This window comes from Natrix helvetica (assembly GCF_964273705.1).
Source record: "Natrix helvetica genome assembly, chromosome: 1".
Lineage (NCBI taxonomy): Eukaryota > Metazoa > Chordata > Lepidosauria > Squamata > Natricidae > Natrix > Natrix helvetica.
In genome coordinates, this window is record NC_138548.1 from 234,403,881 (window position 1) to 234,429,953 (window position 26,073).

The window sequence follows — 26,073 nt, forward strand, 5'->3', positions numbered from 1 at the left end:
AGAGTTGCATCATAAGATGCTACCCTAGCATCTTATATAGCAGCAATCTGTATTTTGCTTTCAATATTGCACCCTCTATGTCCTAACTATTGATGAGAGCTCGTCTCACACTGAATGGCTGCTGTCCAGCATTATATTGTAGCATCTACTGGGTAACTTCACTTTCTATTATAACAGGCAAGGAAGGCAATGCACCCAACATTGCAAAACTACCTCCACCACCCACATGAATTCTCTGTTCTGAACAGCTCTGGATCGATGGCAGTCTTCACCTCCCCCACCCCTACCCCCAACCCCACTTTCTTCTCTGCTTTCCACCATCCATCGTTTTAGGTATCATTGCTGTATCCTCACTGATCTATTATTTTTCATTATTTGTTTTATTCTATTATCTTCTGTTCTGTTTACAGTTTTCCCATTTTTTCCCTTTTTATTGTTGTGAGTCACCTAGAGTAGCCCCAAACTACTCTAGTGTTAGTAGTGTTATCCTGAAAAGTAACTAAATCAAAACAAATATCATGCATTTCCCCACATACATGATAGGGGAGAGGGAGGGAAGGAGGGAAAGAGGGAGAGGGAGAGGGGAGAGAGGGAGGGAGACAGACAGACAGACAGAGACAGAGACAGACTACAAAATCCCAAGGAACTGGATCTAATAAGACTGAATTTATCTGAATGATAAATATTGTATATCACTTATACACACTTAACACTCTTTTTCTTCAGAATCCTTCCTATTAGCTTCATTGCAGCTGCCTCAGACCCCAAACCAAAACAACCCACCAAACCTAAATCCTAGTTTAGCTAAACTTTACTTCTGCCTCTTACCTTTTTTAAAACTTATCAGCACTCAGTTAAATGGCGACTTGGGACAAGTCACTTCCGCGGGAGCCAAACGTCAATGCATACTCACAAAAGGAATCAAAAGGCAGAGATCACTTTGTGAGGCTCCATTCACAGCACCGCTAAGCCCTGTCCAGAACTAACCACACCCCATTCATTGCAGATCAAGGAGGCAGGCAAGTCTGTAAAAGAACCAGGGAAAAGTCATGGAATACAAGATAGCCGGGCAAGCAGAAAGCAGTTGTGGTGACTTTTATGTAAAAGAAACTAAAAGGCCAGAAGGTTAAAGGGGTCAGGATGCAGCGGTAGGATTAGGGCCGATTGGGGTATTTAAGTTCCCATTGAAGCTCACTTCTAACCTTGGTTGTTATTGGTACCTAAGTTATTCAGGCTCGTACCCTGCGCCTTTTATAAGGGCAGCCGTTTCAGTCAGCAAGAAGCCAGCCTAAAATAAGTTTTCAAGGGGGCCTGAGAAGCAGAACGAAGAGGTGCTTATTTTTATTTAATCCCCCCGCCCTTCACACCGCTTCGACACCCTTCAGGTTTTGCTTAGTCACGGCGACGGCGGCGGCGGCTCGGTTTGAAGTGGCGCCATTGGAGCAAGTGCCGGCGGCGCTGCGCTGGGTCTCCGCGGCTGGCAAAGCAGGCAGAGTGATGCCCACTTTACGCAGTCTCCCCGCCCAGAGGGAGGGGGCAGCTCTCCCTACACCCCCGCCCCAAATTGTGCGCGGCTCCTCATCTTTCCTGACGCCACTTTTTTCTTCTCCCGCCCCCCTCATCCCCTCACCCCACTTTCGTCTCCCACCTTCCTCTCCTCCCCACTTTTTTACGTTACGCGGCGTTGCTGTCTTCCCGCGCCTGCTGCTACCTCGGTCCGCCGCCTCTCGGTCCCGTTAGATGTGCAGCCGGAAAACAGCCTTAAGGGCCACCAGCGGCGCTACCTGCTCTGCAGCGCCTCCTCGTCGATTCGGATTGGCGGAGGGGAGGCCGACGCCGAAGTCGGGCTCCCCCATTCCCGCACTCGCTTCCCCGAGCCGCCTCGGGGCGGAGCGCCTCCTCGGCTGTCCCCTTGGCAGCGGAGTTGCTGCAGGGCACAATGCCGCCGCCGCCGCCTTCTTAGCTGCTTGCCAGCGCTGTGGGTGGAAGGAACTTTATTAGGAGCAATTTTTTCCCAACTTTTCTTAGGGAAAAAGAGGAAAGGAACGGGGAAGGAAAGGAGAAGGAAAGGATTAAAAGTGTGGGTTTGCCTCCAATCTGAGTCCTTAATTGCATTAAGATTCAATGTTAGAGGCGGTCCAGGAAAAGGCAAGTGGATCCTTGGGTCTTGGCCCTATCCCGATCCCATGAACTTGGATGGTAAGAGTTCTGGGCATCTTAAGGATATCAAGGCAGAGAAATGGCTTGGGGCTTGCAAAGATTACTTCTTTCATATCCTGATCCTGATCAAGAGCACTCCTCAGACAAGAAAGAGACCCACCAGGAAGCATTTTGGGGCTGAGGGGACCCAGTGAGATGCTGGGCAATCCTATCATTTCTGTCCTGCCCTGGACTTGGTTGACTATCCCAAACCAGGAACCTTCTCAGCTAGTCCTCAATAACACCACCTTGAGGATAGATTATATCAGAAGAGAGAAGTTGGACAAGGTTAGGCCCAGCTGCACACAACTGTTAGCATTTAGGGATGTAAATACTCAACCTAGGCTTGGTATAAAGCCAATGGAATATTTTATAAAAGAATTCGTGGATAGAATTCTCCGCCACAAAAACATTTCTGAATTTGACACATCTTCTGACATATCTTGCCTGCTGTTTCTGATGCTGCCATTTTGGTAAGTCATAAGTGCTAAATTTGGGCTAAGTCTGCAACAGTGTGGTTAGCTTGACAATTTATTATGGCAATAACCAAATACAAACAAAGGTTTTTTAAAATAAGCCCAGGACAATTTAACTTCACATTCTCTAGGAAATAGGTGTTTTCTGTTTTGCTATGACTGATGCCATTTGTGAATATAGGTATTCAAAATTCTAAATATAGCTATTGAGCTATAAAATATTGCAGATTTCTAGGATATGAACTCATATTATAGTCCTCCAATTAGTCCAATTTCTTTTCCAGGTATTGATTGTATCTATATGAAACATTATTATAGGGATATCCAGGATGAAACTTGGAATCAACTATTACATATTATAGAGAAATTAAATAACAACTTTCACTATACCCTTTGTGCCAGAATATGTTAAACTGGGCCTCTAGTTTAGCAAATACCAATTTTTGAAGTATGGTAGATGTTCAAATGGATTTTTTAAAATTCAAGCTGGACTTTTTTTTTTCAAACTTTCAATATCTACATGAATTTCTGATAGGAAGGAAAGAAAAATTACAATGTGGTGTGCCAGCTAGCTCCTATTGGTCCATGGTTAGACAACTTGGTATACAGGCAGTAGCCATAGATACTCTACGACTGCTGGTCCTAGGTAGGCGATGGTCCCAAAGTAGACATTTGTTAGATGATGTTAGAAATTCACGGGATCCCAAGCACTCACATTCTCTGGACATTTCCTTTTAAGCCTCTAAGAGTCAGTTCTTTCTGGGAGAGCAATGAATATGAAAGAAAAATTAAAGTTAAGGAAAACTTGGGTATTAAATGAAAAACAATTTTTGGATCTGAGAATACAAAGTTATAAATCATAGAGCTGCAGAAGATGTCAGGGGCAGTGCATTTTTATCTGATTATATACTCAAAAGATCTAATTTCCATAATACTGGGAGGGGAAAGTGCAACTTTCCCAGTAAAATCCCAGGATCAGAAGCCACTAATGCTGGTTGCAAACCCCAAAAGAGGCTATCAATTTGTGCAGGCAATAACATCCTTGTCTTGAAGGGATCCACTGGAGTGAAAATACGATGGGTAGAATTAGCCTATATTAGCATTTAACAAATTGAAAGAGAAATGAAAGAAATTTATTCCCTCCCTCCAGCGAATAAAAGAAAATTGAATTTCAATTTGACAGCAGCAAGAATGCTCTATGAATAAAAATAAAAAGATTCCTTAATGCCCACAATGGATGAGTGGCTGCAAAAGCTGATGGAGTGAGCAGAGATGGCTAAATGACTGCTTTAATTAAGAATAGAAATTTGTTTCTACTTGGAAACTGCTTCTGGATTTTATGCTTGAGGGGGAGAAAATGAAATTTTGACTGGGTTCTGTTGATTAGATATGTTTACTGTTATAGAAATGGCTACTATGTAATATCATACAAAAGTAAAAGGTTGAGGTTGTACACTATTACTTTATTACACTAAAAATGTTGGAAATCATTGTTTTTCTTCTTCCCCTTTCCTTTCTTCCTTTCCCATTCTTTTCAGTTTTCTTTGTATTTTATATTTTAATAACTAATAAAAATTTAAGTTGAAAAAAAATCACTTGAGATCGAGAGGGATTTGAATTTGAGGTGGCTTCTAGGGTTTAAAAGGATTCTTCTTAAGGGACTGTGTGTACAATACTTTTGAGAACTTCAATTATATCTTAATATTAAAAAAAAACATTTCTAATAATGTTATAGTGTAATCTTCTGACTGTATTATATAATGTATAAATATTGATTACACAATGTAGAATTTTAATGGCAGTAAGTTTTTCAAAGTGCTTTAAGGCTAATGAGTGCTTCCATGCTGTTGCTTTGGAGTTTTAATTATTTACTTAGATATTTAAATCATACCAGTACAGAGTGATTTTAAAAAGAAATACTGAAATGGCAGCAGCACTTACTATAAATTGGCTAAGAACAGGGCTGGGACCACATATTAAATAAAAATAAGGACTCAATCTTACCAAGAATTCTTAGTTTATCTCATTTCCTTTCATTCCATAAAACATTTCTATTAACTTTTCGGTTTTGTTCTCATTGACAGCATGTAGGAAAAATATTTAAACACTATAAATTGTTGGGAAAAACTCTAATATTTAATTAAAATGGTAATTATTGGTTAAATTTAATTATCTGAATACATATATCTGCCTTACACCTGTACATATTCACATGGAAAAACCTTTTTCATAGAAAGTTAGGTTTGACAAATATCGAACTACAGTATGCCAAACATCATTCTCAAGGGAGTTTATTTCAAAAGATGGATGTAATGTAGAAAAAGTATCTCTCCTGCATGTCTAAAAACCCACTGATGGCAGGAAGAATATCATGAAAGCCTTTGCTTGTGTAATTAAGTTTGTAATGATTGTTCTGCAAATGGGTCTTACTCTGCTTTAATTATAAAATACAGCATTAATACTTTATGCTGTGCTCAGAAAACAGAAGAACAATTTGGCATTATTTTGTACCAACTTTAGGCAATTTTCAAGGATAGTTCCATGCAAAGTGCGGTGTAGTGTCACAGTCAAGACTAGCTGTAAAATAAGCCATGGAGTACGTGTAGTGGTGAAACTCAAAACAGTCTATCTGTGGCAGAAGAAAGATTCAGTAAAATGTTTCAATGTTTATAATATTATACAAATAAATTATTCATATTCTTATATTGGAATAACAAACAGACATTTTATAATGTTTTATTACAAGCAACAAAGTCCAGCAAGGCACTTTAACATAATAGCAGCAACAATACTATAGTACTTTACCACTGATAGATCTGCGAGTCTAATATATTATTCTAACTATTAGGATTTTGTACAGAAACTGAATGTTTTAAAATCAGAACAATTTTGACATCTACATAAAAGTAATTCATGAAATCAGTGGGATACAAGTAAAACTGAATATGAAAGATGAGGGCAAGGGCTACCAATTCTCTGAAAAGTATGTTTTGTGCTACTATTCAAATGAGGTTTTTGAAGCAGGACTAACCATCTCTTGTCCCAATGTTAATGAACAGAAAAGAAGACGATTTGAAGAGCTGAGCGAACCAAATGATAATTTTCAGTCTAACATTTAGGAAATACAGTGGTGCTTCTCTGGAAAATTGGGAACAAGAGAAAAAAATATTGTTATTTCCCTCTTGCTGTGAAAGTGAGAATGTTTAGAATGAGGGAACATCAAGATAATGGATAATCCCTTTCCTGTAGAAAATACAAAGTGACTGGCTCAGAAGACAGAAAAACTGCTATGAACAATCTTAATGTTTTAGAAAATATAATCCTAGCTTTAGAAGTACAAATTCCTGGGCTAAAATGTTCATCTGCAGCCACCATTGTAGCATTGTAGTTTTGTATTGAACAATCTTTTCCAGCTGTAAGAAAAAACTGGTTGAGTGGTGCCTGGAATGAGTCCTTTGAGAGCGATGGAGCAAAGAGTGCAACTTTGATACACATAACATGAATCCCTTACAAATAGACTCTGAGAGCGAAAACATGCCAGAAATTGTGAGCTAAGTCAAACAGGAATGAAACCACATGATACACAAATTAATTTCTGCAAGTCTACTGGAATACAAGTCTACAAACAAACTGGCTACTGCTCAACTAATAAAGAAAAAAAATATAGGTGTTGCACTGACACTCCCCCCCCCCCCCCCACACACACACCTCAGATAAGTATTAAATTCAATTTGGGAAGTCTCTTGAAAGCCAAATCAATCCTCAGTCTTCTGACAGGAAAGGCAGAAATCTCCAACCACTTTTTGACTGAGCAAATATATCAATAAACAGTCCCAAGAAGAAGAAGGAAGGTTGTCAATCTCAACTTAATTCTTCAAAGCCTGAAAAGACAAAGGGATACGAGAATGAAGGGATAGGATCAGATCAATGTGCAATGAGTTAGAAATCTCTTGAGCAACCACCATGATACATCAAAGCTACAGGTTAGATTGAGAATTTTGAAAACTCAGTGGCAAAACATTTAGGAATTGCTGCCAAGAAAACCAAATGGATAGAACCATTGTTAGTCTCCTGCTAATTACTTTTCAAATCTGTAGCTGCATATTGCCAACAAAGCCAGCCCATGCACATGGCAGTTTCTTAACAGAAGAATGTGTCAGTGGGATTTCTGTTTTTTTTTTTAAAGTAGGTCTACCACTGGAACATAACTTAAATGGGCTAGGAACATTTTAAATCGTGAAGATTCAGAATTATGCCGTTTATAGCTTCACGCTTCATGGTATGAAAACTGAATCAGGCAAACAAAGGGAAAGAAAAAGCAAGGTCATTTTAAGCAGCACAATCCTAACACAGGGAAAAGAAAGGCTATTTCATTAAAGAAAGCTTTAAGGCAATGTGTCACACAATAATACTGCTGCAATAAGAGTTCTTGACCAGTTGCATTTCCAAAAAATGTAGACTAGAAACATCTTTTTAATGTACTTATTACTTTTATCAAAGAATTGAAATAATTTTTAAAAACAGAGTATGGAAACTGAATTAAGAAACACTTAACGTAATAACCTAACTCAACATACAAATGTATAAGTTAATGCTCTCCAAATATCATTCATATATTTAGTTTATCATGCATGTTTATATAGTAAAATACTACTGCACAAGGTAAGCTTCTTGATTTTCCATATAATCCTTTTTTGGAATAGGAATGAGGTAAAGAGTGTGGGGTGGAGTGGAGTGGAGTGGAATGGAATAGAATAACAGCATTGGAAGGGACCTTGAACGTCTTCTAGTCCAACCCCCTGCTTAGGTAGGAAGCCCTACACTACTTCAGACAAATAGTTATCTAATCTCTTCTTAAAAACTTCCAGTGTTGGAACATTCACAACTTCTGGAGGTAAGTTGTTCCACTGATTAATTGTTCTGTCAGGAAATTTCTCCTTAATTCTAAGTTGCTTCTCTTGTTGATTATATTCCACCCCTTGCTTTTTGCTCTACCTTCAGGTGCTTTGGAGAATAGTTTGACTCCCTCTTCTTTGTGGCAACCCCTGAGATATCGGAACACTGCTATCATGTCATCCCTAGTCGTCCTTTTCATAAGACTAGACATATCCAGTTCCAGCAACCATTCTTTATATGTTTTATCCTAATCCTAACCGTTGTCCCCTAATCATCTTTGTTGCTCTTCTCTGCACTCTTTCTAGAGTCTCCACATCTTTTCTACATCGTGATGACCAAAACTGAATGCAGTATTCCAAGTATGGCCTTACCAAGGCATTATGAAGTGGTATGAACACTTCACGTGATCTTGATTCTATCACTCTGTTTATGTAGTCTAGAACTGTGTTGGCTTTTTTGGCAGCTGCAGCACACTGCTGGCTTATATTTAAATGGTTGTCCACTAGGACTCCAAGATCCCTCTCACAGTCACCACTATTGAGCAAGGTACCACATATATTGTACCTGTGCATTTTGTTTTTCTTGCCTAAATGTAGAACTTTACTTTTTTCACCACTGAATTTCATTTTGGTAGATAGCACCAAATGTTCAAATTTGTCAAGATCCTTCTGTATCTTATGCCTATCTTCCGGAGTTTTGGCTATTCCTTCTAGCTTGGTGTCATCTGGAAATTTGATGAGTTCCCCATCTATCCCCTTGTCCAATTCATTGATGAATATGTTGAAGAGCCCTGGGGTACCCCACTGCATACCTCCCTCCATGTAGATGCAGTTCCATTGAGGAGTACATGTTGAGTGCGGTTGGTCAGTCAGTTATGAATCCATCTGGTGGTGATGCTGTCTAACCCACACTTTTCTATTTTATCAAGTAGTAGGTTATGGTCTACTTTGTCAAATGCCTTACAGAAGTCCAAGTACATTTTGTTTGTTATTACTTTGTTTGCTTCTAGGCATTCACTGGTTCATTGCTTGATTATCTTTTCCACACTCTTCCCTGGTATTGAGGTTAGGCTGATGGGACTGTAATTTCCTGGATCTATTTTTTCCCTATTTAAGATGGGAACTATATTAGCTCTTTTTTCCCCACTCCTCTGGCAGTTCCCCGGTGCTCCAGGATCTTTGAAAGATATAGTTCAGTGGTTCTGAGATAACATCTGCCAGTTCCTTCAGAACCTTGGGGTGTAATCCATCTGGTCCTTATGATTTGAACTTGTCTAGGGTAGTCAGGTGCTCACTTACCTTTTTTTTTTTCCTATTTCAACTTGGGTTCCTAATCTGTTTTTGATAGATTGGACTGTTTTTTTCCCTGTGTGTAAAGACAGATGCGAATGGAATGGAATAGAGTAGAATAAAAACAGAACAGAATTCTTTATTGGCCAAGTGTGATTGGACACCCAAGGAATTTGTCTGCGGTGCATAAGCTCTCAGTGTACATACAAACAAGAAAGCGACAGACCACAGACCATAAATCATAGTTATAATCATTAATCATAGGATACAATTTTCTTTGATTTTATTGTACCTTTAATACCTCCACATGCAATCAACTTTCTGTAAAAAAATCATTTTTTAATCATCACACTGACAACTTAGGAAATAGCTAGAATAGCTGTAATTTTGTAAATATAAAGATATAGATCTTACGCTTGCATCCCAGTCTTACTGTGTATGTGTGTATTATTAATATATTCACTATTTACAGAGTAAATGCTGAAGATCAATTGGAGTATTTCAAATTGAAAGGAAATTTTTCATTCAAATTCTATTAAAGTTTTAACCATGCAGACAAAATTCTCAGTATTCTAGTTAGTAAAACGTTCTTTTGAAAATAAGATTCTAAAATGAAATATGTGTCATGGGTTTATAACCAGATTTTTCTAGAGTTATGTTTTTCCAACAATAATATGGAAATTAGATAGATCGTGAGTGATGAAATCAGAATATCATGTTCTTCAACAGAAAGCATATATTGATTCATTTAAAAATACTTTTACCAAAGACAAACACTGGAGGTACTTTATATAAAATAAATAAAGAGAATAGGGTCAATTTTGCATTTTTAGATGTTAAGAATCAGTATTATTTGCACTCCTAATTACTAGTAATCATTTTCTAATAATGATTCACATAATGAATGAACACTCCAGGAGAATAAAGTAATTTCAAGTAATAAAAATAATCCTTTTAAAAAACCTGAAGAATGTAGAAGCTGAAGTCTGCAACATGGAATATATCAGAAAACAACTCTTTCTCCTTGGGTTCGTTCCCACCAAAGCATGCTATTTAATGTTCCAAAACTGTCTTCTTCCTCTTGCTCTTTGGCAAGTTCCACAAAAACCTACAAACAATATAATTGTTTTAATACAACAAATTATCTAAAATCTTTGATTGATCAAAGCTATAGTAGATGGTAGAGGTCAGTATTCAGGAGCCAATTTGTTAGTGATTATGGCATATGGAAAATTTTGACTTGGCATGTAAAATAAGAATATAATGATGAGTTTAAATCAATCAATGAACTTTTGACTACATTCATTCATATCTGGTGAAGAGTTGAAAGTCAACGTTTACTTATGAATGAAATGAGTAAAATCAGAAATTCAGAAACTATGGATAAGTGAGCGTCATTTCAATTATTGTTGGTTTATACAGAATTAGAAAACATATGTATATAAGAATTAGTAAGTATAATACAGTACAATTATTTGGAAAAGTCTGTCTGAGTTACCTGTTCAAGAGTTGCTTGAGAAAAGCTGTACTCTTCAATATTAAAGGCATGTTTTGCTGTTTAAAAGAATAAAAAACTGTTAATTGTCATTGAAAGACAGGAATCAAAATATTTGATATTAAGATACTTTACAAAACAACCAATTCTGATGCCAAAACCATTGAACAGCTGCTAGATCATTCCAAAAGCCCATGCACATGATGATTTATAAAATTACTAAAACTAGTATCTAATTGCTGCACTGAGACCAAATCAAGTTTTGTGGGCACTCTTTGTTAATCTGTTGGAATGCTTTTCTCAGTGGAAGTTATTTCTATTAACAAGAGAAATTCTGTTGGATTTATTTTCCTCTTCAAAGTCTCCTTTGTGATTTTGAAAAATTCAAAATCAAATTGGGGGGGGGGGGAATCAGCAGTAGTGTATTAGTGTGAAACTGCTTTTCATTCATGGATGTACTTAGTCAAGCAGTGTTTACAGGTTAAAGAAAAAAGAATGTTCAATTCTCAAAACACACACTTCTGTAACAGTTCTAATGTTCAACTCACTTCTCTACACATCCTGAAAGCAAGTCAGAAAGGCTAGAAATTAGGATATGCAATCCTTTGAATTTAATCACCATAATGTGACTGGGAACATGAACACAACATCTGTCTGCAATATATAAAGATCATATCACGTGGCTGATCTGTGCAGCTGCCGCACATTCCTGCAAACAGTTGCTTCAGTGTATTGCAAATACCGTATTTTTCGCCCTATAAGACGCTCCAGAATATAAGACGCACCCAATTTTAAAGGAGGAAAATCTAGAAAAAAAAAGATTTTGGGGCTCAATTGCCACTCAATTTTGGGCTCAATTGTGGTCATAGGTTTTCTTTCTTTGTTTGTTTCTTTCATCTCTCTCTCCCACTTTCTTTTTTTTCTTTTCTTTTTTCATTTTTTCTGCCTTTCTTTCTCTTTCTCTCTCTTTCTGTTTCTCTGTGTGTCTGTCTGTCTCTCTGTGTGTAGCTCTTTGTCTCTCTCTCCCTCCCCCTCTCTGTCTCTCTCTGTCATTCTTTCTGTGTGTCTGTCTGTCTGTCTCTGTATCTCTGTCTCTCTCTCTCCTCCCTCCTCCATCTGTCACTCTGTATGTGTGTGTCTGTCTGTCTCTCCCTCCCTCCCTCTCTATCTCTCTGTGTTTCTCTCTCCTCCCTTCCTCTCTGTCTGTCACTCTGTGTGTATATGTGTGTGTGTGTCTGTCTGTCACTCACTCAATCACTCACTCTGTGTGTGTGTGTGTGTGTGTCTCTGTGTGTCTCTGTGTGTCTCTGTCTGTCTGTCCCTCTCTCTGTCCCAACTGGAGAACAACCTTTTCTGTCCCCTTACCAGCCCATCCGGGAAGATGAGGAACGCGAGGGGGATCCCTGCCCCCCCCGCGGATGGGCTCCGAACCAGCGGAGCCTTGTCCTTCTTTTTAAGCAGGCAGCTATCAGAGAGAAGGCAGCGCGGCTTGTGCAGCAGATCGCCTGCTTAAAAAGAAGGATCGCCTGCTTAAAAAGAAGGACGAGGCTCCGCTAGTTCGGAGCCCAACCGTGGGGGGGGATCCCCCTCGCATTCCTCATCTTCCCGGATGGGCTGGTAAGGGGACAGAAAAGGTTGTTCTCCAGTTGGGACGGAGAGAGGGACAGACAGAGACACACACACAGAGAGAGAGAGACACACACACACAGAGTGAGTGATTGAGTGAGTGAAAGACACACACACACACACATATACACACAGAGTGACAGACAGAGAGGAAGGGAGGAGAGAGAAACACAGAGTTAGAGAGGGAGGGAGAGTGAGAGACAGACAGACAGAATGTGAGGGGGATCTCTCCCCCTGCGGATGGAGCCTCCTCCTTCCAATTGGGGGGATCCATGCAGAGGATTTCTCCCCCATCCCCCAATTGGAAACGAGGTGGCTGTCAAAGCAAGGCAGCCCCCCCCCCTACCGCAGAAGAAGGAACAGGAGAGGAGTTCGCGCCAAACGCCTCTGCAGACGATCTTGAAAACCTGCGAGGTTGCTTTCGGAGGGGAAAGACGGGCAGCTGTGCAAAGGTTTGTTTTAAAGCTGCAGGCTCCAAGGCTGCAGGTGCCCAGGGAGGGCGGCAGGGGCAAATGCTGCCGCCTGCCCCCTCCCAAAGCAACATCGCAGGTTTTCAAGATAGTTCGGACAGGTGTTTTTTAAAAAGAAAACCCTGAAAAAGCCGCAAGATCTGGAGAGAGATCCGGCCAGCCCGAGAAGACATTTCTGAGAAGAGATCTCGCCATTTTTTGCATCGGGGCATGCTGCAAGGGGGGGGGGGGGAAGTGAAGACCTTTTTCAGCTGGCGCAAAGGACTTCCCCAGACTTGCTTTAGTGAGTACGGGCCCGCACCTCCACCACCACCAATCCGGAAAAGGTCTTTGCTCCCTCTCTCTTGCAGCAAGCCCCGATGCAAAAAAACGCCAAGGACTTGCGAGTGAGTGACAGGGGCGGGGCTTCCGGGTTCATTGACCAACCAGCAGAAACCCACCACTGCCCAGGTGACTACATTCGGCCTATAAGACGCACCCAGATTTTCACCCTCTTTTTTGGAGTAAAAAAGTGTGTCTTATAGGGCGAAAAATACGGTAGGTGCTATGTTCATGCTTCCAAGCACTTTATGAGATGGAATAGAAAATAGTTAAAACTTCATTTGTTACAATAGCTTGATATATATTAAATGTATCTGACTGACCAAAAATGGATGAAATCATGACATAAGATGGCAAAATGATGGGGATGGATTATTAAGAAAGTGAAAAGATTAACGAAGAGACAGACATTCTAAGATTATCAGTTCACTTAGTATTCTGTTACCTTACCTTCCTCAAGTTTGGAAACAGACAGGGCAAGTGAGTGGACATCTTCCTTGGGGATTTTGTATGATAAAATTGAGCTAAAACTGCAACAACAACAAAAAGAAAGGAAATGTATTCTAAAACAAATAGTTTGAGTAATATTAGTTTAAATATTTTAATGCAGTGTCATTAGATATTTCGTCAGACACCAGGATTATACAGGAGGGTCAATGACATCAAAATGGTAGAGGCAACCAACAAGTGAAGCCCTGCCCTCTTTTAATATGCACTGTACATTGCACACACACAAAAACAGTGTGTACAGTCACTCAGTCATGCTCACCATTTTGAGAATATTGACCTTGCTTATGGACATCACTGATAAATTGTTTTATCTTTGCTTTATCCATAATGAATAATAATAATAATATAATTACTTATTAGATACCTTTACTGAGATATAGTATAAATCAGAAAGAGTGATTACAGAATTCCATACTGTATATTCACAACTTAAAAGCCAAACTAGTAAATAAATGTTAATCACAGAGACAAACCAAGCATGTTTAGAAACAATGCACTCCGATACAATTGAGAATATGTCCTGCATAAAACCAGAATTAATGTAAAACTGACAAGATTAATTAGTAGGATGGGATAACCAGGCCCTAGACTAACTAACAGCCATATAGAAAAAAACTTTCCAACCCCTTTAAAAGTCTAATAAACTGTACAGAGATGAAAAGGGAGCTGATTGCAGAATTGCAAGGTCAGGATCCTGAAAGAAGCCAGACTACAATTCTGGAGGGAGAAACTGAAGGATGGTCTGGTGCAAAGGAAATAAGGAGTAAAAAGGATTCCAAGGGAAAATAAGATAGATATTGATAAATTTGTGACCAGAGAGCTCCAAAAATAAGTACCAATGGTTTTGGTACTGGGTGTTGGTTCAAATAAGTAGAGCCTTTTGGTACAGCACAGTGGTTTTTTTTTACTACCGGTTCTGTTGGCGTGGCTTGGTGGGCGTGACAGGGGAAGGATACTGTAAAATCTTAATTTCCTCCCCACTCCAGGGAAGGTTACTGCAAAATCCCCATTCTTTCCTGATCAGCTGGGACTCAGGAGGGACAGAATAGATGGGGGTGGGGCCAGTCAGAGGTGGTATTTACCGGTTCTCTGAACTACTCAAAAATTGGCATCATTCAGATCATTAAGAATGGAGCTATACTAGACTAAGAGCTGAGACACAATGAGGAACATCTGCCAAAAGACTTGCCGTAATCTAAGAGTATTTTAAAAAAAACCACCACAGCAAGCACTAACAAAGCTATTATCTTCTCCATTGTTCCCCACCATCTTCCTACAATTATTCATCACAACTCTATTTGTTTTTATAATGTTTATCTTTTTATTTATCTTTTTATATTTTTGTAGTATATTTTGTCTCTGTTATATTTATAATTTTGCTTATTGGTTTGTTGAATCACACCCAGAATCGCTTTTTGTGAAATGAGCAGCTACACAAATTTGATAGATACTGTAAACAGATAAATGCAAATTAGTAATCCTTGCTCTAAGATTGCCAAATGGGTGTTCTGAGATGGGAGGCTATAAAGAATTGATAAATAAATATACAAATAAAGTCAGCTAATCATCAATCAAAAAACTTTGAGGCTGCAAGTGAAAGAAATTGAGAACACCCAAGGTCCCTGGAGACAAATAAGCAAAGACACAATACAGGATGGGAAGTATAATCAGGCCAAATACAATGTCTGACTTATGCATATTCAACTTGAGATAATGGGAAGACATTCAAGAGGACATTCAGTGCTAGTAAGATATGGGCCATGCACTGTCATCAAGGGTCACAAAAGACCCTTTATCAGCACATCAATGATATTGAAAACCCTAACTGTAAATCAGGGAACTGATAAATAAATAATCCAGTAAATCAGGGAAGTCAAAGGATAAATAAAACAGAATATAGAACCGAACCCTGAAAGACATTTAATATAAATGAAAATTGCTGAGACTCTAATCCAGCATGCAGTATTGCAGAGAAAGGAGAAGACAAATGATTTTTATATCAATCAAGCACATTGGCAATGATGCTCAGCAATCATAATTTAACCAGCAATATTCAGTAGTTCAGACTCTCAAATACTGACATCAGGTCCAAAAAGGACTGGCAACAGCAATAAAATATTAGTTTAGTTTAGTTTAGTTTAGTTTTAGTTTTATTAAATTTATATACCGGCCCCCTCTCCCCGCAGGGACTCGGGAATTTTTAAAGATTTATTAAGATTTTAGCACTGAAATATCATTCAGTGTTTGACAAAGTGTTTTCTTAGTTGAGTTCCTGGCTGAAATCCTGATAGTTATGGATTAAAAATGTCATTAGAAGACAATAAAGAATCAATTATGGGAAGATACTCTCAGAAACCTCAGATCAGAAAAAGGAAAAGAGGGACCAAGTCCAGTAATCTGAAGATAAAAAAAGGATCCAAGGAAGATTTATCCAATAAAAGGCAAAGAGGAACATGCTTTAAAGTTTGAAAAACTACCAGTGTTTAAAGAAAAGTTCAGCAAGACAGAAAACAGGTTAGAAAAAGAGGCAGAAAAATAAGATAAATGTACAAGAAAAAAGATTCAGGAGGGAAAGTTGCATTAAAGGAGACCAGCAGAGTTTTTAAACACAGATGATGATGATTTTAAAAAAAATAGCAGAAGACAGCTAGTGGATGGAAATGAATGGGCATTCACCACTTTGTTAAAGGAAAAATGTCCCAAGTCCTTACAAGGAAGAGAAGAGCTAGGAGGCCATACACTCTGTAGTTCAGTGGTGGATGATGCTAATAACAAAACAGAAATCTGGAGACGTAATTTCAGACCTAACAATCAAAACACTAAAAAGGAGTTTAGAACATAGATACTTAAGCAAAAAGCATTACAAACAGGAAACTGAAGAACCACAGGAATGGAACTATGAAAGGATCCCCACTAATCCTATGGTGTACAGGTACACACAGATGCCAGCCTCCATTTTAGCCTTAGTGAAAAGACTGTACATCTCTGGGTAAAGGATAAGAAATTAAAAACTACAATGAAATCTTATCAATATGATTACCCTATAAAATTAGATGCGGTGTGGCAGTGGTGGGTTCCTACCGGTTTGGCCAAACCGGTTCGGCCAAACCAGTAGTGGTATAGCGGCCTGGATTTCTGGAACCAGCCGCGACACAGGCCTGCCACACCCCCAAACGGGTTCCCTCGTCGTCGCCATCTTGTTTTTTAGTTCTGCGCATGTGCAGAACAATTTCAATTAAAATTGTGCTTGCATGTGGAGCGCGCATCCAGCACGTACGCACACACTAGCAGTAAAGCTGGGAAGAAACCACCCTCTGGTGGGCGGGGCTACATTCAGAGTATAAGATGTACCCAAATTTTCAGCCTCTTTTAAGAGGGGGAAAAAGTGTGTCTTATACTCCAAAAAATACGGTAGATGTAATTTTCTATTATACATACTGAAAATTACAAAAAATAATAAATATGAATTATACAAAAGACATTTTGTCTTTGGAGACCAAATGCTCTGCAATTTTCAAAACATCCTATTCTGCCTTTGGACACAAAACTAGTTTGTTTCAGGACCATATTGTGAACAGACCATGTTACAGCTGGATCAGCATGGTCCATAAATTGTATGTATGTATGTATGTATGTATGTATATGTATATGTATATGTATGTATGTACTGTATATATCCAGAGTTCCTAAACATTCTACCTTTAGAGATGGAATATTTTGCACATACCTAGATAGTATGCATACTTGATATATTAGTATATCATAATTGTTGTGCAATCAATACTGCTGTATGTAATTTGGTGTTAAGTTACTATCATCTTTTAATAAGAAAAAGATCTACTTTAAAATGACTTATTAAGTATTCCATGATTTTTTTAAACAAAAACCAATTGTCCTTACAATAAATTTCATTTCATACATTGTTGAATCTGAACTAGAAGCTTGGGCCTCTCAAATTGCATCTTTATGGGTTTTTTTTTAATTGCTTAAAATTTATAAGCTAAGATTTTACCTAGCTGGCAAAAATCAGATTAGCTAATGGGAAGGGCCTAGAATGAATCAAGCACTACTGTAATCAGGCATGTTGCCATCCATCCATTATTCTCTCTAATCCTTATGCTGAGTGTAATGAGACAGCTCTAGTACGAGAAGGAATTGATTAATAGCCACTTGACTTGTAACAACAGCCTTTTACCTTTCCTGAGGTCTTCCATTGGGAAAGATACGCAAAACTGCCCTCTGGAGCTGTTCCTTCATCTGTAAATCTGGAACTTCTTTTAATTTCATTTCTAAGAAATATCCTTTGCCAAATTTAGTCTTGAGGTGTTGAACTGTACCAATGCATCTATCAGATGTTCAGGGCAGGAAGAAGAGAAAAGCAGGAGAAAATAGATTTGATATTAAAATCATTAAGTTGATATTTAATTTGATATTAAAATCATTAAATTTGGTTTCTTTTTTCCCCAAACGCCTCAATATCTAGAGAAGGTACCTCAATTTTCCAGACACCAAGATAGCCACTCGATCACACACAGCTTCTGCTTCTTCCATGTAATGAGTAGTCAGAATAGCTGCTCTCTTTTTACTTTTGAAGGCTGCTCGTATGGCTTTCCTATCAAACATAATAGATACTCAGGAAAAATTGGTCTTGCTAAGCCAACTCTTCTTTATATCAGTCTATACATTCCCAATCTGATTAGCGTAAAGAACTATATTAATCTTTCCCGAAACTAAAGCTGCAGTAAGGAAGAACAAATGGAAACTAAATCTAGATGAAATGAAGCTGCTGCTGGTAAGAAAACAAAAACAAGATTCTGTCTATTTTAGATAACATTGTTCATCCCTTGAAAGTCTGGAAATGCTCTTTGCTCTTCAACTCTTTCAATATAAATAAATGATGGCTATGGCAAGGAGTATTATTTATTTATTTGGTTTCTATGTTCCTCCATTCCAAAAAGCTCTGAGCAGCTTTCAGGAAATAAAAAAAAGCCAAAGCCAATTAAAAAAGAAAATACTTAACAATTAAACATAACCAAACAGTTATGCCACAATTCACAGGTAGAACAACTCACTTTGTTAGGTGCAATCAACCAGAGCTACATGTGAAGGATTCAAGTTGAATACCGCGTTTCCCCGAAAATACGACCTGTCCCGAAACTAACGCCTTGCCACATTTTTCGGGTGGGCAAAAATATAAGTCCACCCCTGAAAATAAACCCCATGGACAATTCCCCCCTCCGGCCAGGCAGAGCACCGCTCACTGACCTAGCAGTATCCCGAAGGCACCAAGCTATGGGAGCCGGGAGGGGGAGGAAAGGTGCTCAATGTTGCTTGCTCCTTTCGGGATACCGCTAGGTTGGGGAGTGGTGTTCTGCCTGGCTGGAGGGGGGAGTTGCAGGGCGGCTGCTCCCATGCGAGCGGGCTCCCGAAGAGCCAGGCATAGCCTCAGGGACGAAGCAGCCATGAGGTGACCACGCTCACGAGCAGCCGCCCGCCAAATCCCCTCTCCAGCCGGGCAGAGCGCCATTCACTGACCTAGCGGGTATCACTAAGGCGCCAAGCCATGTGGTGCTCTGCCCGCCCCCCAGCTCTCGCGGCTTAGCACATTTGGGATACCCCCTAGGTCAGTGCATGGAGCTCTGCCCGGCTGGAGAGGGGGGTTGCGTAAGCGCCTGTTCCACCCCCAGCATACATGCCTCCCAGCCTCACCAAGCCCTTGCGCAGCTCTCCCAGGGCACTGACACCGTCCGCCGCCGCCACGTTCCAAGCATAACTTCCAAACTCCAAAACTCGGCTGCCGAGTCTTCCAGCATCGGCCATTCTAGGAGTGCTCTCTATGGTGGGCCAGCTGCTGGAAGACTTTCTGTCCGACAGCCAGCCCGTCATAGAGAGCACTCCTAGAGTGGCCGATGCTGGAAGACTCGGCAGCCAAGTTTTGGAGTTTGGAAGTTATGCTCAGAGAGTGGCGGCGGCGGCCGGTGGCGGTGCTCTGGGAGAGCTGTGCAAGGGCTTGGTGAGGCTGAGAGGCATGCTTGTTGGGGGTGGAACAGCCGCTCGCGCAAACACCCTCTCCAGCTGGGCAGAGCTCCATGCACTGACCTAGGATGTATCCCGAATGTGTCAAGCCGTGGGAGTTGGGGGGCAGGCAGAGCGCCACGTGCTTGGCGCCTTAGTGATACCCCCTAGGTCAGTGAATGGCGTTCTGCCCAGCTGGAGGGGATTTGCTGGGCAGCAGCTCATGAGCGTGGTCACCTCATTGCTGCTTCGCCCCTGAGGCTGTGCCCAGCTCTTCGGGAGTCCGTTTGCAAGGGAGTAGCCGCCCAGCAACCCCAAAACAATAAGCCCTCCCTGATAATAAGCCAAAGGCCATATTTCGTGGTGCAAAATAAAATAACACCCTGTCGCATTTTCGGGGAAACACGGTGGACCAAGCCCTCTGGGGTCCCAAGCTCCGTGTTCACTGGCAGAGGCACCACAGTTTTCAGGGCAGTCCGGTGGGCCAAATCTAAGCACCCCGGGGCCACATTCAGCCCCATACCTTGAGTTTGACACCCCTGCTATCAAAGAATCTCCCCTGACTCTCCCTTCTTTAGGAACAAATATAAAGTTCCTGGATCTTAGGGGATACAGTCCTCTGTTTCAAGGCTTGATCCCTCCTCCTTGTCTGGCTGGTAGTTTCCCAACATGCCTCTCCGATAAACTATAATAAAAAGAGTTTTTATGACTTTTTAGATGATTAATTGGGAGGTTTTCCCAAAACAGGGAGTAAGCTGTTCCACACAGGAGAGGAAACTATTTATTTAGAAAATTTATATTGCTTCCTATTCGCACATGGCGACTCAAGGCGACGTACAGAAATATAAAAACTATCATTGAGAAAACTTGATAATGGTGTCTCTGCTGATAATATTCTCTCAGCAAAAAGATATTCAGAAAGCCTTTTTGACTGCATCAGGCAGGTAAATTAAACCTGGAGAAGGCAGCTTCAGAGAAATTTAGGCACCTGGATCCTTAAAGGTGATTGCACCTTGAATTGCACTTGGAAGCTAAATCAACAGATGATGCACCTTCCATAATAGAAGCATTAGATGGCCAAGTCAGGATGCATCCATAATTCCTTGGTTGCTGTATATTTATGTTACTAGTTATTTGTGCTACTTTTTACTAGAACTTTGCTAATTAATAAGGCGAGCTGAAGATTTAACTTTATAAAAAATGGGGTGAGGATTGGAATGAAGATGTTGTATTTTAAGAGATAGTGATGAGTTTTTAATAAAGCCACTTTTGGATTTTTTGTGAGAAAGTAGGGAACACAATTTTTACTTTGGGATTTATTAGAATTATAGAGAATTATAGAAGTAATATAGATTATCATTAATTTTAGAGTGAGAGTTAGATGTATTTTTTATTTGTATATGTACCAAAGAAAGTTGAAAGCCATTTTTTCCTTTTTTTGCATATTTTTCTTGCTTTTTTTGTATGATTTTTATTTCCTGTTTTCTTGCTTTGAGTTTACTTTTTATTTTTGTTTTGAAAATTTAATAAAATTATATTTTTTAAAAGGTGAATACATCTCATGCTGATTATCATAGCTAGTTCCATAGTCAACCAAATATTTAGACTAGACTTGTCATTTTTATCCACCTACCAAGCCCTTCCCAAGGACCTGGGATAGGCAGATCTTGGCTGATAGTGTTAAAGCAGGGGTGAAATCCAGCAGGTTCTGATAGGTTCTGGAGAACTGGTAGCGGAAAGTTTAAATAGTTCAGAGAACTAGTAGCGGAAATTTTAAGTAGTTTGGAAAACCGGCAAATGCCACCTCTGGCTGGCCCCAGAGTGGGGAGGGAATGGAGATTTTGTAGTATCCTTCCCCTACCATGCCCACCAAGCCACGCTCACAGAACCGGTAGTAAAAAAAAATCTGAATTTCACCAGTGTTAAAGGTATCAGTCGTAGGATGTAAGCTGTTCCAAGTTAAAGCTGCCTTTTGCAACAATTGATGGTGATTTTGTCAATGCTGATGGTACTCAAGTGGTGCTCCAGTTGTTTTGGAATTGCACTCAAGGCACCTATTACTATTGGTACTACCTTTGCTCTTATTTCTAACTGAAGGTCTTTGTATTATGTGATTTTTGCCAGTTCTTTTGTTTTGCTGCAACATCTACTATCCAGCCTTTTTCATCTCAACAGCTGTTAAGTCTAGGGTGTTATGTGATGACTGCTTGCCTTTTTGAATTCTAAAGTCCAAGAGCACTTTAGCTTTTTCATTTTCCATTACTTTGTCTATTTTGTAGTCTCACCAGTTGTCTCTTGCAGGCAAATGGTATAACTACATATATTTCAATGCACCATAATTGCTATTTTGTCATGCCATTGTTTGTTGGCATTTTGCGATCTTCTTGCAAGCTAATTTGACAATCCAGTTTCTTCAATTTATTTGCAGATATGATATTTGCAATCTGTTGCTGTCTTCTCAATATTTTATCTCACTTATTCTCAATTATGAAATGTAATGTTAACTCCCACATCCAAAGTATTGCTTTTAAAAAGTTTTCTCCTTCAAACTGAGCCTCAGCTATAGCCATTAAAAAGAACTCTTGAGTGAGGTAATGTGGGCCTGTCTAATCTCTAGCCATCTTTTGCTTTTTGAAAACTTATTACTGAGCCTAAAATAGCTGATGGGTATAATATTCTTAGGCTGCAATATTTTTCAGGGGAAAAATAAAGCAGTTTCCTTTGAACAAATGCTGCCTTGTGATACTTTAAAAACCACGTTCGGGCATGAATCCATGAAATTGAATCAAGACCTCTACAATCTAAGATTCCCCAAAATTATTAAGCTGTCAGTCCTGGCAGCCATATTTTTTGCTGGAGCCTCAGGGCTACCACATTTAGTGCTTGGGAAAATGGGAGGGGGGATTGCAAGGAGTCAGTGGAGGATTAGCCATAACAACATTCCTTTCTCTAGGAGTCAAGGGCATTCGGCCTGCACCTGGATGGGAGTGACCGAGGGTTGTCTCCAGTAGTGATGTTGAAATGATTGGACCATGTGATGGACCTGTGGGTGAAGGGGATGATCTTTGACTTTCTTTTGGGTGGGGAAAACCCAGAACTCTCCGATTCGGGCTTTCCCAGATGTGCCAATATGACATCTCTAATAAAATGGAACTTTGAGGAATTGCTAGCCTTTCGTTGGGGGGTGTTATTTGGAACCCTGACATTAGCTGGACAGTAAGACAAAAATGATTAAGGAGGCAAATGGTAACTGGGAAAGGTGAGCAGCATTTGAATAAATGGACATTATGCCAACAATCTGGAAATTTGTGGATTATTCTTGTACAACCTCTGCAGCAATAAGACCTGCAGTGTACTGTATGCCGTAATAGAAGTGTTAACTTTTCTAAACTTCCCAGCTGAAAATTAAGAAAAAGTTGCTTCTATTTTAAATTTTGCTGATATCTCTATTTTATATTTCAGGTTAGAGAACAGATTCTCTTCCAGTGGTGAATCCACCTGACCATCTATGTAGAATAAAGAAAAGCTTCCTTCATCACCTGTCAGAGGTTTATATTCTGATGCCTTTCCTGATTAGAATGTTGGGTGCCACCCAGTCAGTCTGGCACTACTGCATTCTCTCTCCATTCCTTCTTTTTAAAAAATGAAATATAATGTGTGAGTGAAGCCAGCCCTGGCAGCACTCTTGCAGAACTACTAGCACGATCAGTCTCACCTGCAATTAATTTTACACCTTCAAAGAGCAGAGAAGAAAGCAAGGAGGGTTGACACAATTGTTAGGTAAGAGAAGTTTCTCTCTGTGTGTATGACATATGGGGAGAGAATAGAAGCCTTTTTCTGCTTCTTGGGATCGCAACTTTCCAATATGTTCATTTTTGTTTCTATTATGAGCATTGACTTTTTGCTAAATTTGTTATGCTTAAGTTATTTTTTTACCAAGAGTAAAATGCCTTTTAAAGGCTACAGAGAGGATCTTTCATTAACCACTGCCCATCCTGACCCGCTATGCAATAGGATGGATATATTGAAAGTAAATAAATGGTTGTGATTTCACATCAAATATATTCTCTGTGTCTTTTGGAGACACTTACCACATGTGCTGTTTTGCTATGGGGTCCATACCAGTAGAAGGTTCATCTAGTAGAGTAATGTGGGGATTCCCCAGCATACTTAAGGAAAAACATAGCTTAAAAAAGAGATAAGGGTAGGGGAAATACATCAAAGATGGTTATTTACTTTAGGTAAGGCCAAACCAAGCCCCCCCCCCCCCAATCACTTTAAGATGCACAAATGAAGTCAAATCTTCAGAAACCCTCAAGGAGATTCTCTATATCCCCTATTTTCAAAGAAATGTCAAATTTCATTTTATGTAACAGAGCACATGTAAAGGAGGAGATAGCAACTAAATGACCTGATGGTAGTTTTAGTTCTATTCCTCTAGACAAAAAGATATTTGGGTTACTATCTTACAATACTTAATGGCCATGGTAAAAGGTTAAGAGAAAGAACCTTTTTCTCTGCTTGCATAGTCAAATGTTTATGCCATTATTTGTTATTCACCATAGCATGAATTAGAAAGGTAACTATTTCAGAAGTAAAGCAAACCTTTCGTTTGATTCCTGCTCCAAGTTTCTTTACTTTTTTCTGTAGCTGTTTCTTAAAGTCAAGTGCACTGGAGATGCTGGGGGGAAAAAAAACCTCACTCATCTTTCTGTCTTGAAAAGGTATTATACTTGTAAGCAATGTAAAAAAAAAAGCAACATGGCCCCCAATCCCCAATGTTTAATGACTATCTTAGAATTTTTACCCTTTTGATATTTGTCATTATGTATAATTTTAAATTTTTTAATCCTAATTTAATTTTAATGTTAATTTTAATATTGTTTTATTTATTATTTATATTGTTTCCCCAAAAATACGACATGTCCTGAAACTAAGACCATGCCAGATTTTCGCGGTGGGCAAAAATATAACCCCCCCCAAATAAGCCCCAGTGAAGGGGTAGATTTAGCCAGAACAGGGGGCAGCCCTTCCCTTCCCCGGTCACCTCATGGCTTCTTGGCCCCTTAATTGGATCAGCTGGGCTGCTCCATTCACAAAACAGCTGATTTGCGGGTGCCGCTCAGGCCTCTGCCTCCAGCAAACGCTGGTCACTTTTGCAGCCAATTGTGGCTGCAAAAGAAGCCGGAGGCCAAGCAACACAACCCAAATGCCTCATGCCCTCCTTGCCTAATGGTGAGTCACAGCTCACAATTCCGTCCATGGAACAGGAAAAGAAGGCATGGAAATCAATACACCTGGGACATTGGAAGAAGCCATGCGAGGAGACGCTGCTGCCGAAGTGCAGGAAATCTCTCCCCCCCCCCCCACCTGCAGATTGTCCTTTCAAAGAGGAGTTTCACCAGGATGAAGGCGACACAAACGCCGCCTTCAGCCACCTCTTCGTCCTGGTGAAACTCCTCTTTCAAAGGACGATCTGCAGGTGGGGGGGGGGGAGATTTCCTGCACTTCGGCAGCAGCGTCTCCTCGCATGGCTTCTTCCGATGTCCCAAATGTATGGATTTTAATGCCTATAGGAGGTTGCTTCTCACCTGCATATTCACATTGAAGGCTCAAAATGGGGCGTTTTTGCAAATGGCTTGAAAATGGGGAGGGAGATATTACTGCCTCTCCCCCTGTTCTGAAGGTCAGGCACAGACTGAGAACAGGATAAGAGACGAAATCCCCCCTCCCCATTTTCAAGCCATTTGCAAAAACGCCACATTCCAAGCCTTCATATTATCCAGGATTGCAGGCATGCGGGAGGGAGGATTTTGTCTCTTATCCTGTTTTCAGTCTGTGACCTTCAGAATAGGGGCAGAGGCAGGAATATCCCCCTCCATATTTTCAAACGGTTTGCAAAAACATTCCGTTTCAAGCCTTCAGCATATTCTAGGATTGAAGGCTTGGAATGAGGCATTTTTGCGAATGGCTTGAAAATGGGGAGGGGAGATTTTCCTTCCTTTTTCCTTTTGTGAAGCTCAGCACAGACTCAGAACAAGATAAGAGGCAAAATCCCCCCCCCCTTTCCTGGCAATCGTTCTTTCCTTGGGATCTCAGCGCAGACACACATCCTCCAAATGCTCTATCTGAAGCCTTCTCTGCGTCTGTGTAGAGCTCCCAAGGAAATGAAGGTGTGTATGTGTGTGTGTGAGAAAGAGATCCCTAACCCCCCAAGGCAGACATATCCCTCCACTAACCTGCTTTCCTGCTCCATTCTCCACTGCCATGTGCAGGGCAAGAAAAGCAGTTTGTTAGTTTACTTCCAACTTCGAAATTTATTTATTTATTTTGCGAGAACTTGGAAGGTATTTTCTGGTATTTTTTTTTACCATAGGCAGTGTCTACTTTTCTTGTCCGGCACGTGGAGCGGAGAATAGAGCTGGAAAGCAAGTTAGTGAAGGGATGTGGCTGCCTTGGAGGGGGAGGGTATGTGTGTGTGTGTTTGTTCGTTCTGTCAGGAAGAGCCCCCCCCCCCCCAGGCTAGACCAGCACAGTCAGCTGTTCTGCAGCCAGCAAGCAGGGTAGGCGAAGGTCAGTATGCAAGGAGAACTTGGGTCATTGTGGCCACAGGCAAGCAGATGGTGGGATGGAGAGGATGGGGCTGGTGGGCTTGCTGCTTCCTGCACCTGAAAAATAATAAGCCCTCCCCCTCTAATAAGCCCAAGGCCATATTTCGTGAGTCAAAAAAAAATATAAGACCCTTATTTATACACAGCCTCTGTTTGAGGGGTATA

The 26,073-nt window shown here is 40.2% G+C and overlaps 2 protein-coding genes across 2 annotated transcripts in view; both read right to left on the reverse strand.

Moving 5' to 3' along the window:
* The window catches only part of LOC309399117 (cholesterol transporter ABCA5-like), a 56,291-nt gene extending 54,486 nt beyond the window's left edge, over positions 1–1,805 (reverse strand). Inside the window, exons 1-2 of the mRNA XM_081966623.1 lie at positions 1,674–1,805; positions 829–1,025 (exon numbers count right to left, since the gene is read on the reverse strand). The gene's annotated coding sequence lies outside the window, so the exon portion shown is untranslated. The remainder of the gene's footprint in view (positions 1–828; positions 1,026–1,673) is intronic.
* Positions 1,806–5,395: 3,590 nt separating this feature from the next.
* The window catches only part of LOC309399111 (cholesterol transporter ABCA5-like), a 78,542-nt gene continuing 57,864 nt past the window's right edge, over positions 5,396–26,073 (reverse strand). Inside the window, exons 33-40 of the mRNA XM_081966609.1 lie at positions 23,903–23,978; positions 23,389–23,483; positions 17,775–17,894; positions 17,478–17,627; positions 13,223–13,302; positions 10,359–10,414; positions 9,824–9,968; positions 5,396–6,556 (exon numbers count right to left, since the gene is read on the reverse strand). Coding sequence (XP_081822735.1) covers positions 9,864–9,968; positions 10,359–10,414; positions 13,223–13,302; positions 17,478–17,627; positions 17,775–17,894; positions 23,389–23,483; positions 23,903–23,978 — 682 coding nt within the window. The 3' untranslated portion in view covers positions 5,396–6,556; positions 9,824–9,863. The remainder of the gene's footprint in view (positions 6,557–9,823; positions 9,969–10,358; positions 10,415–13,222; positions 13,303–17,477; positions 17,628–17,774; positions 17,895–23,388; positions 23,484–23,902; positions 23,979–26,073) is intronic.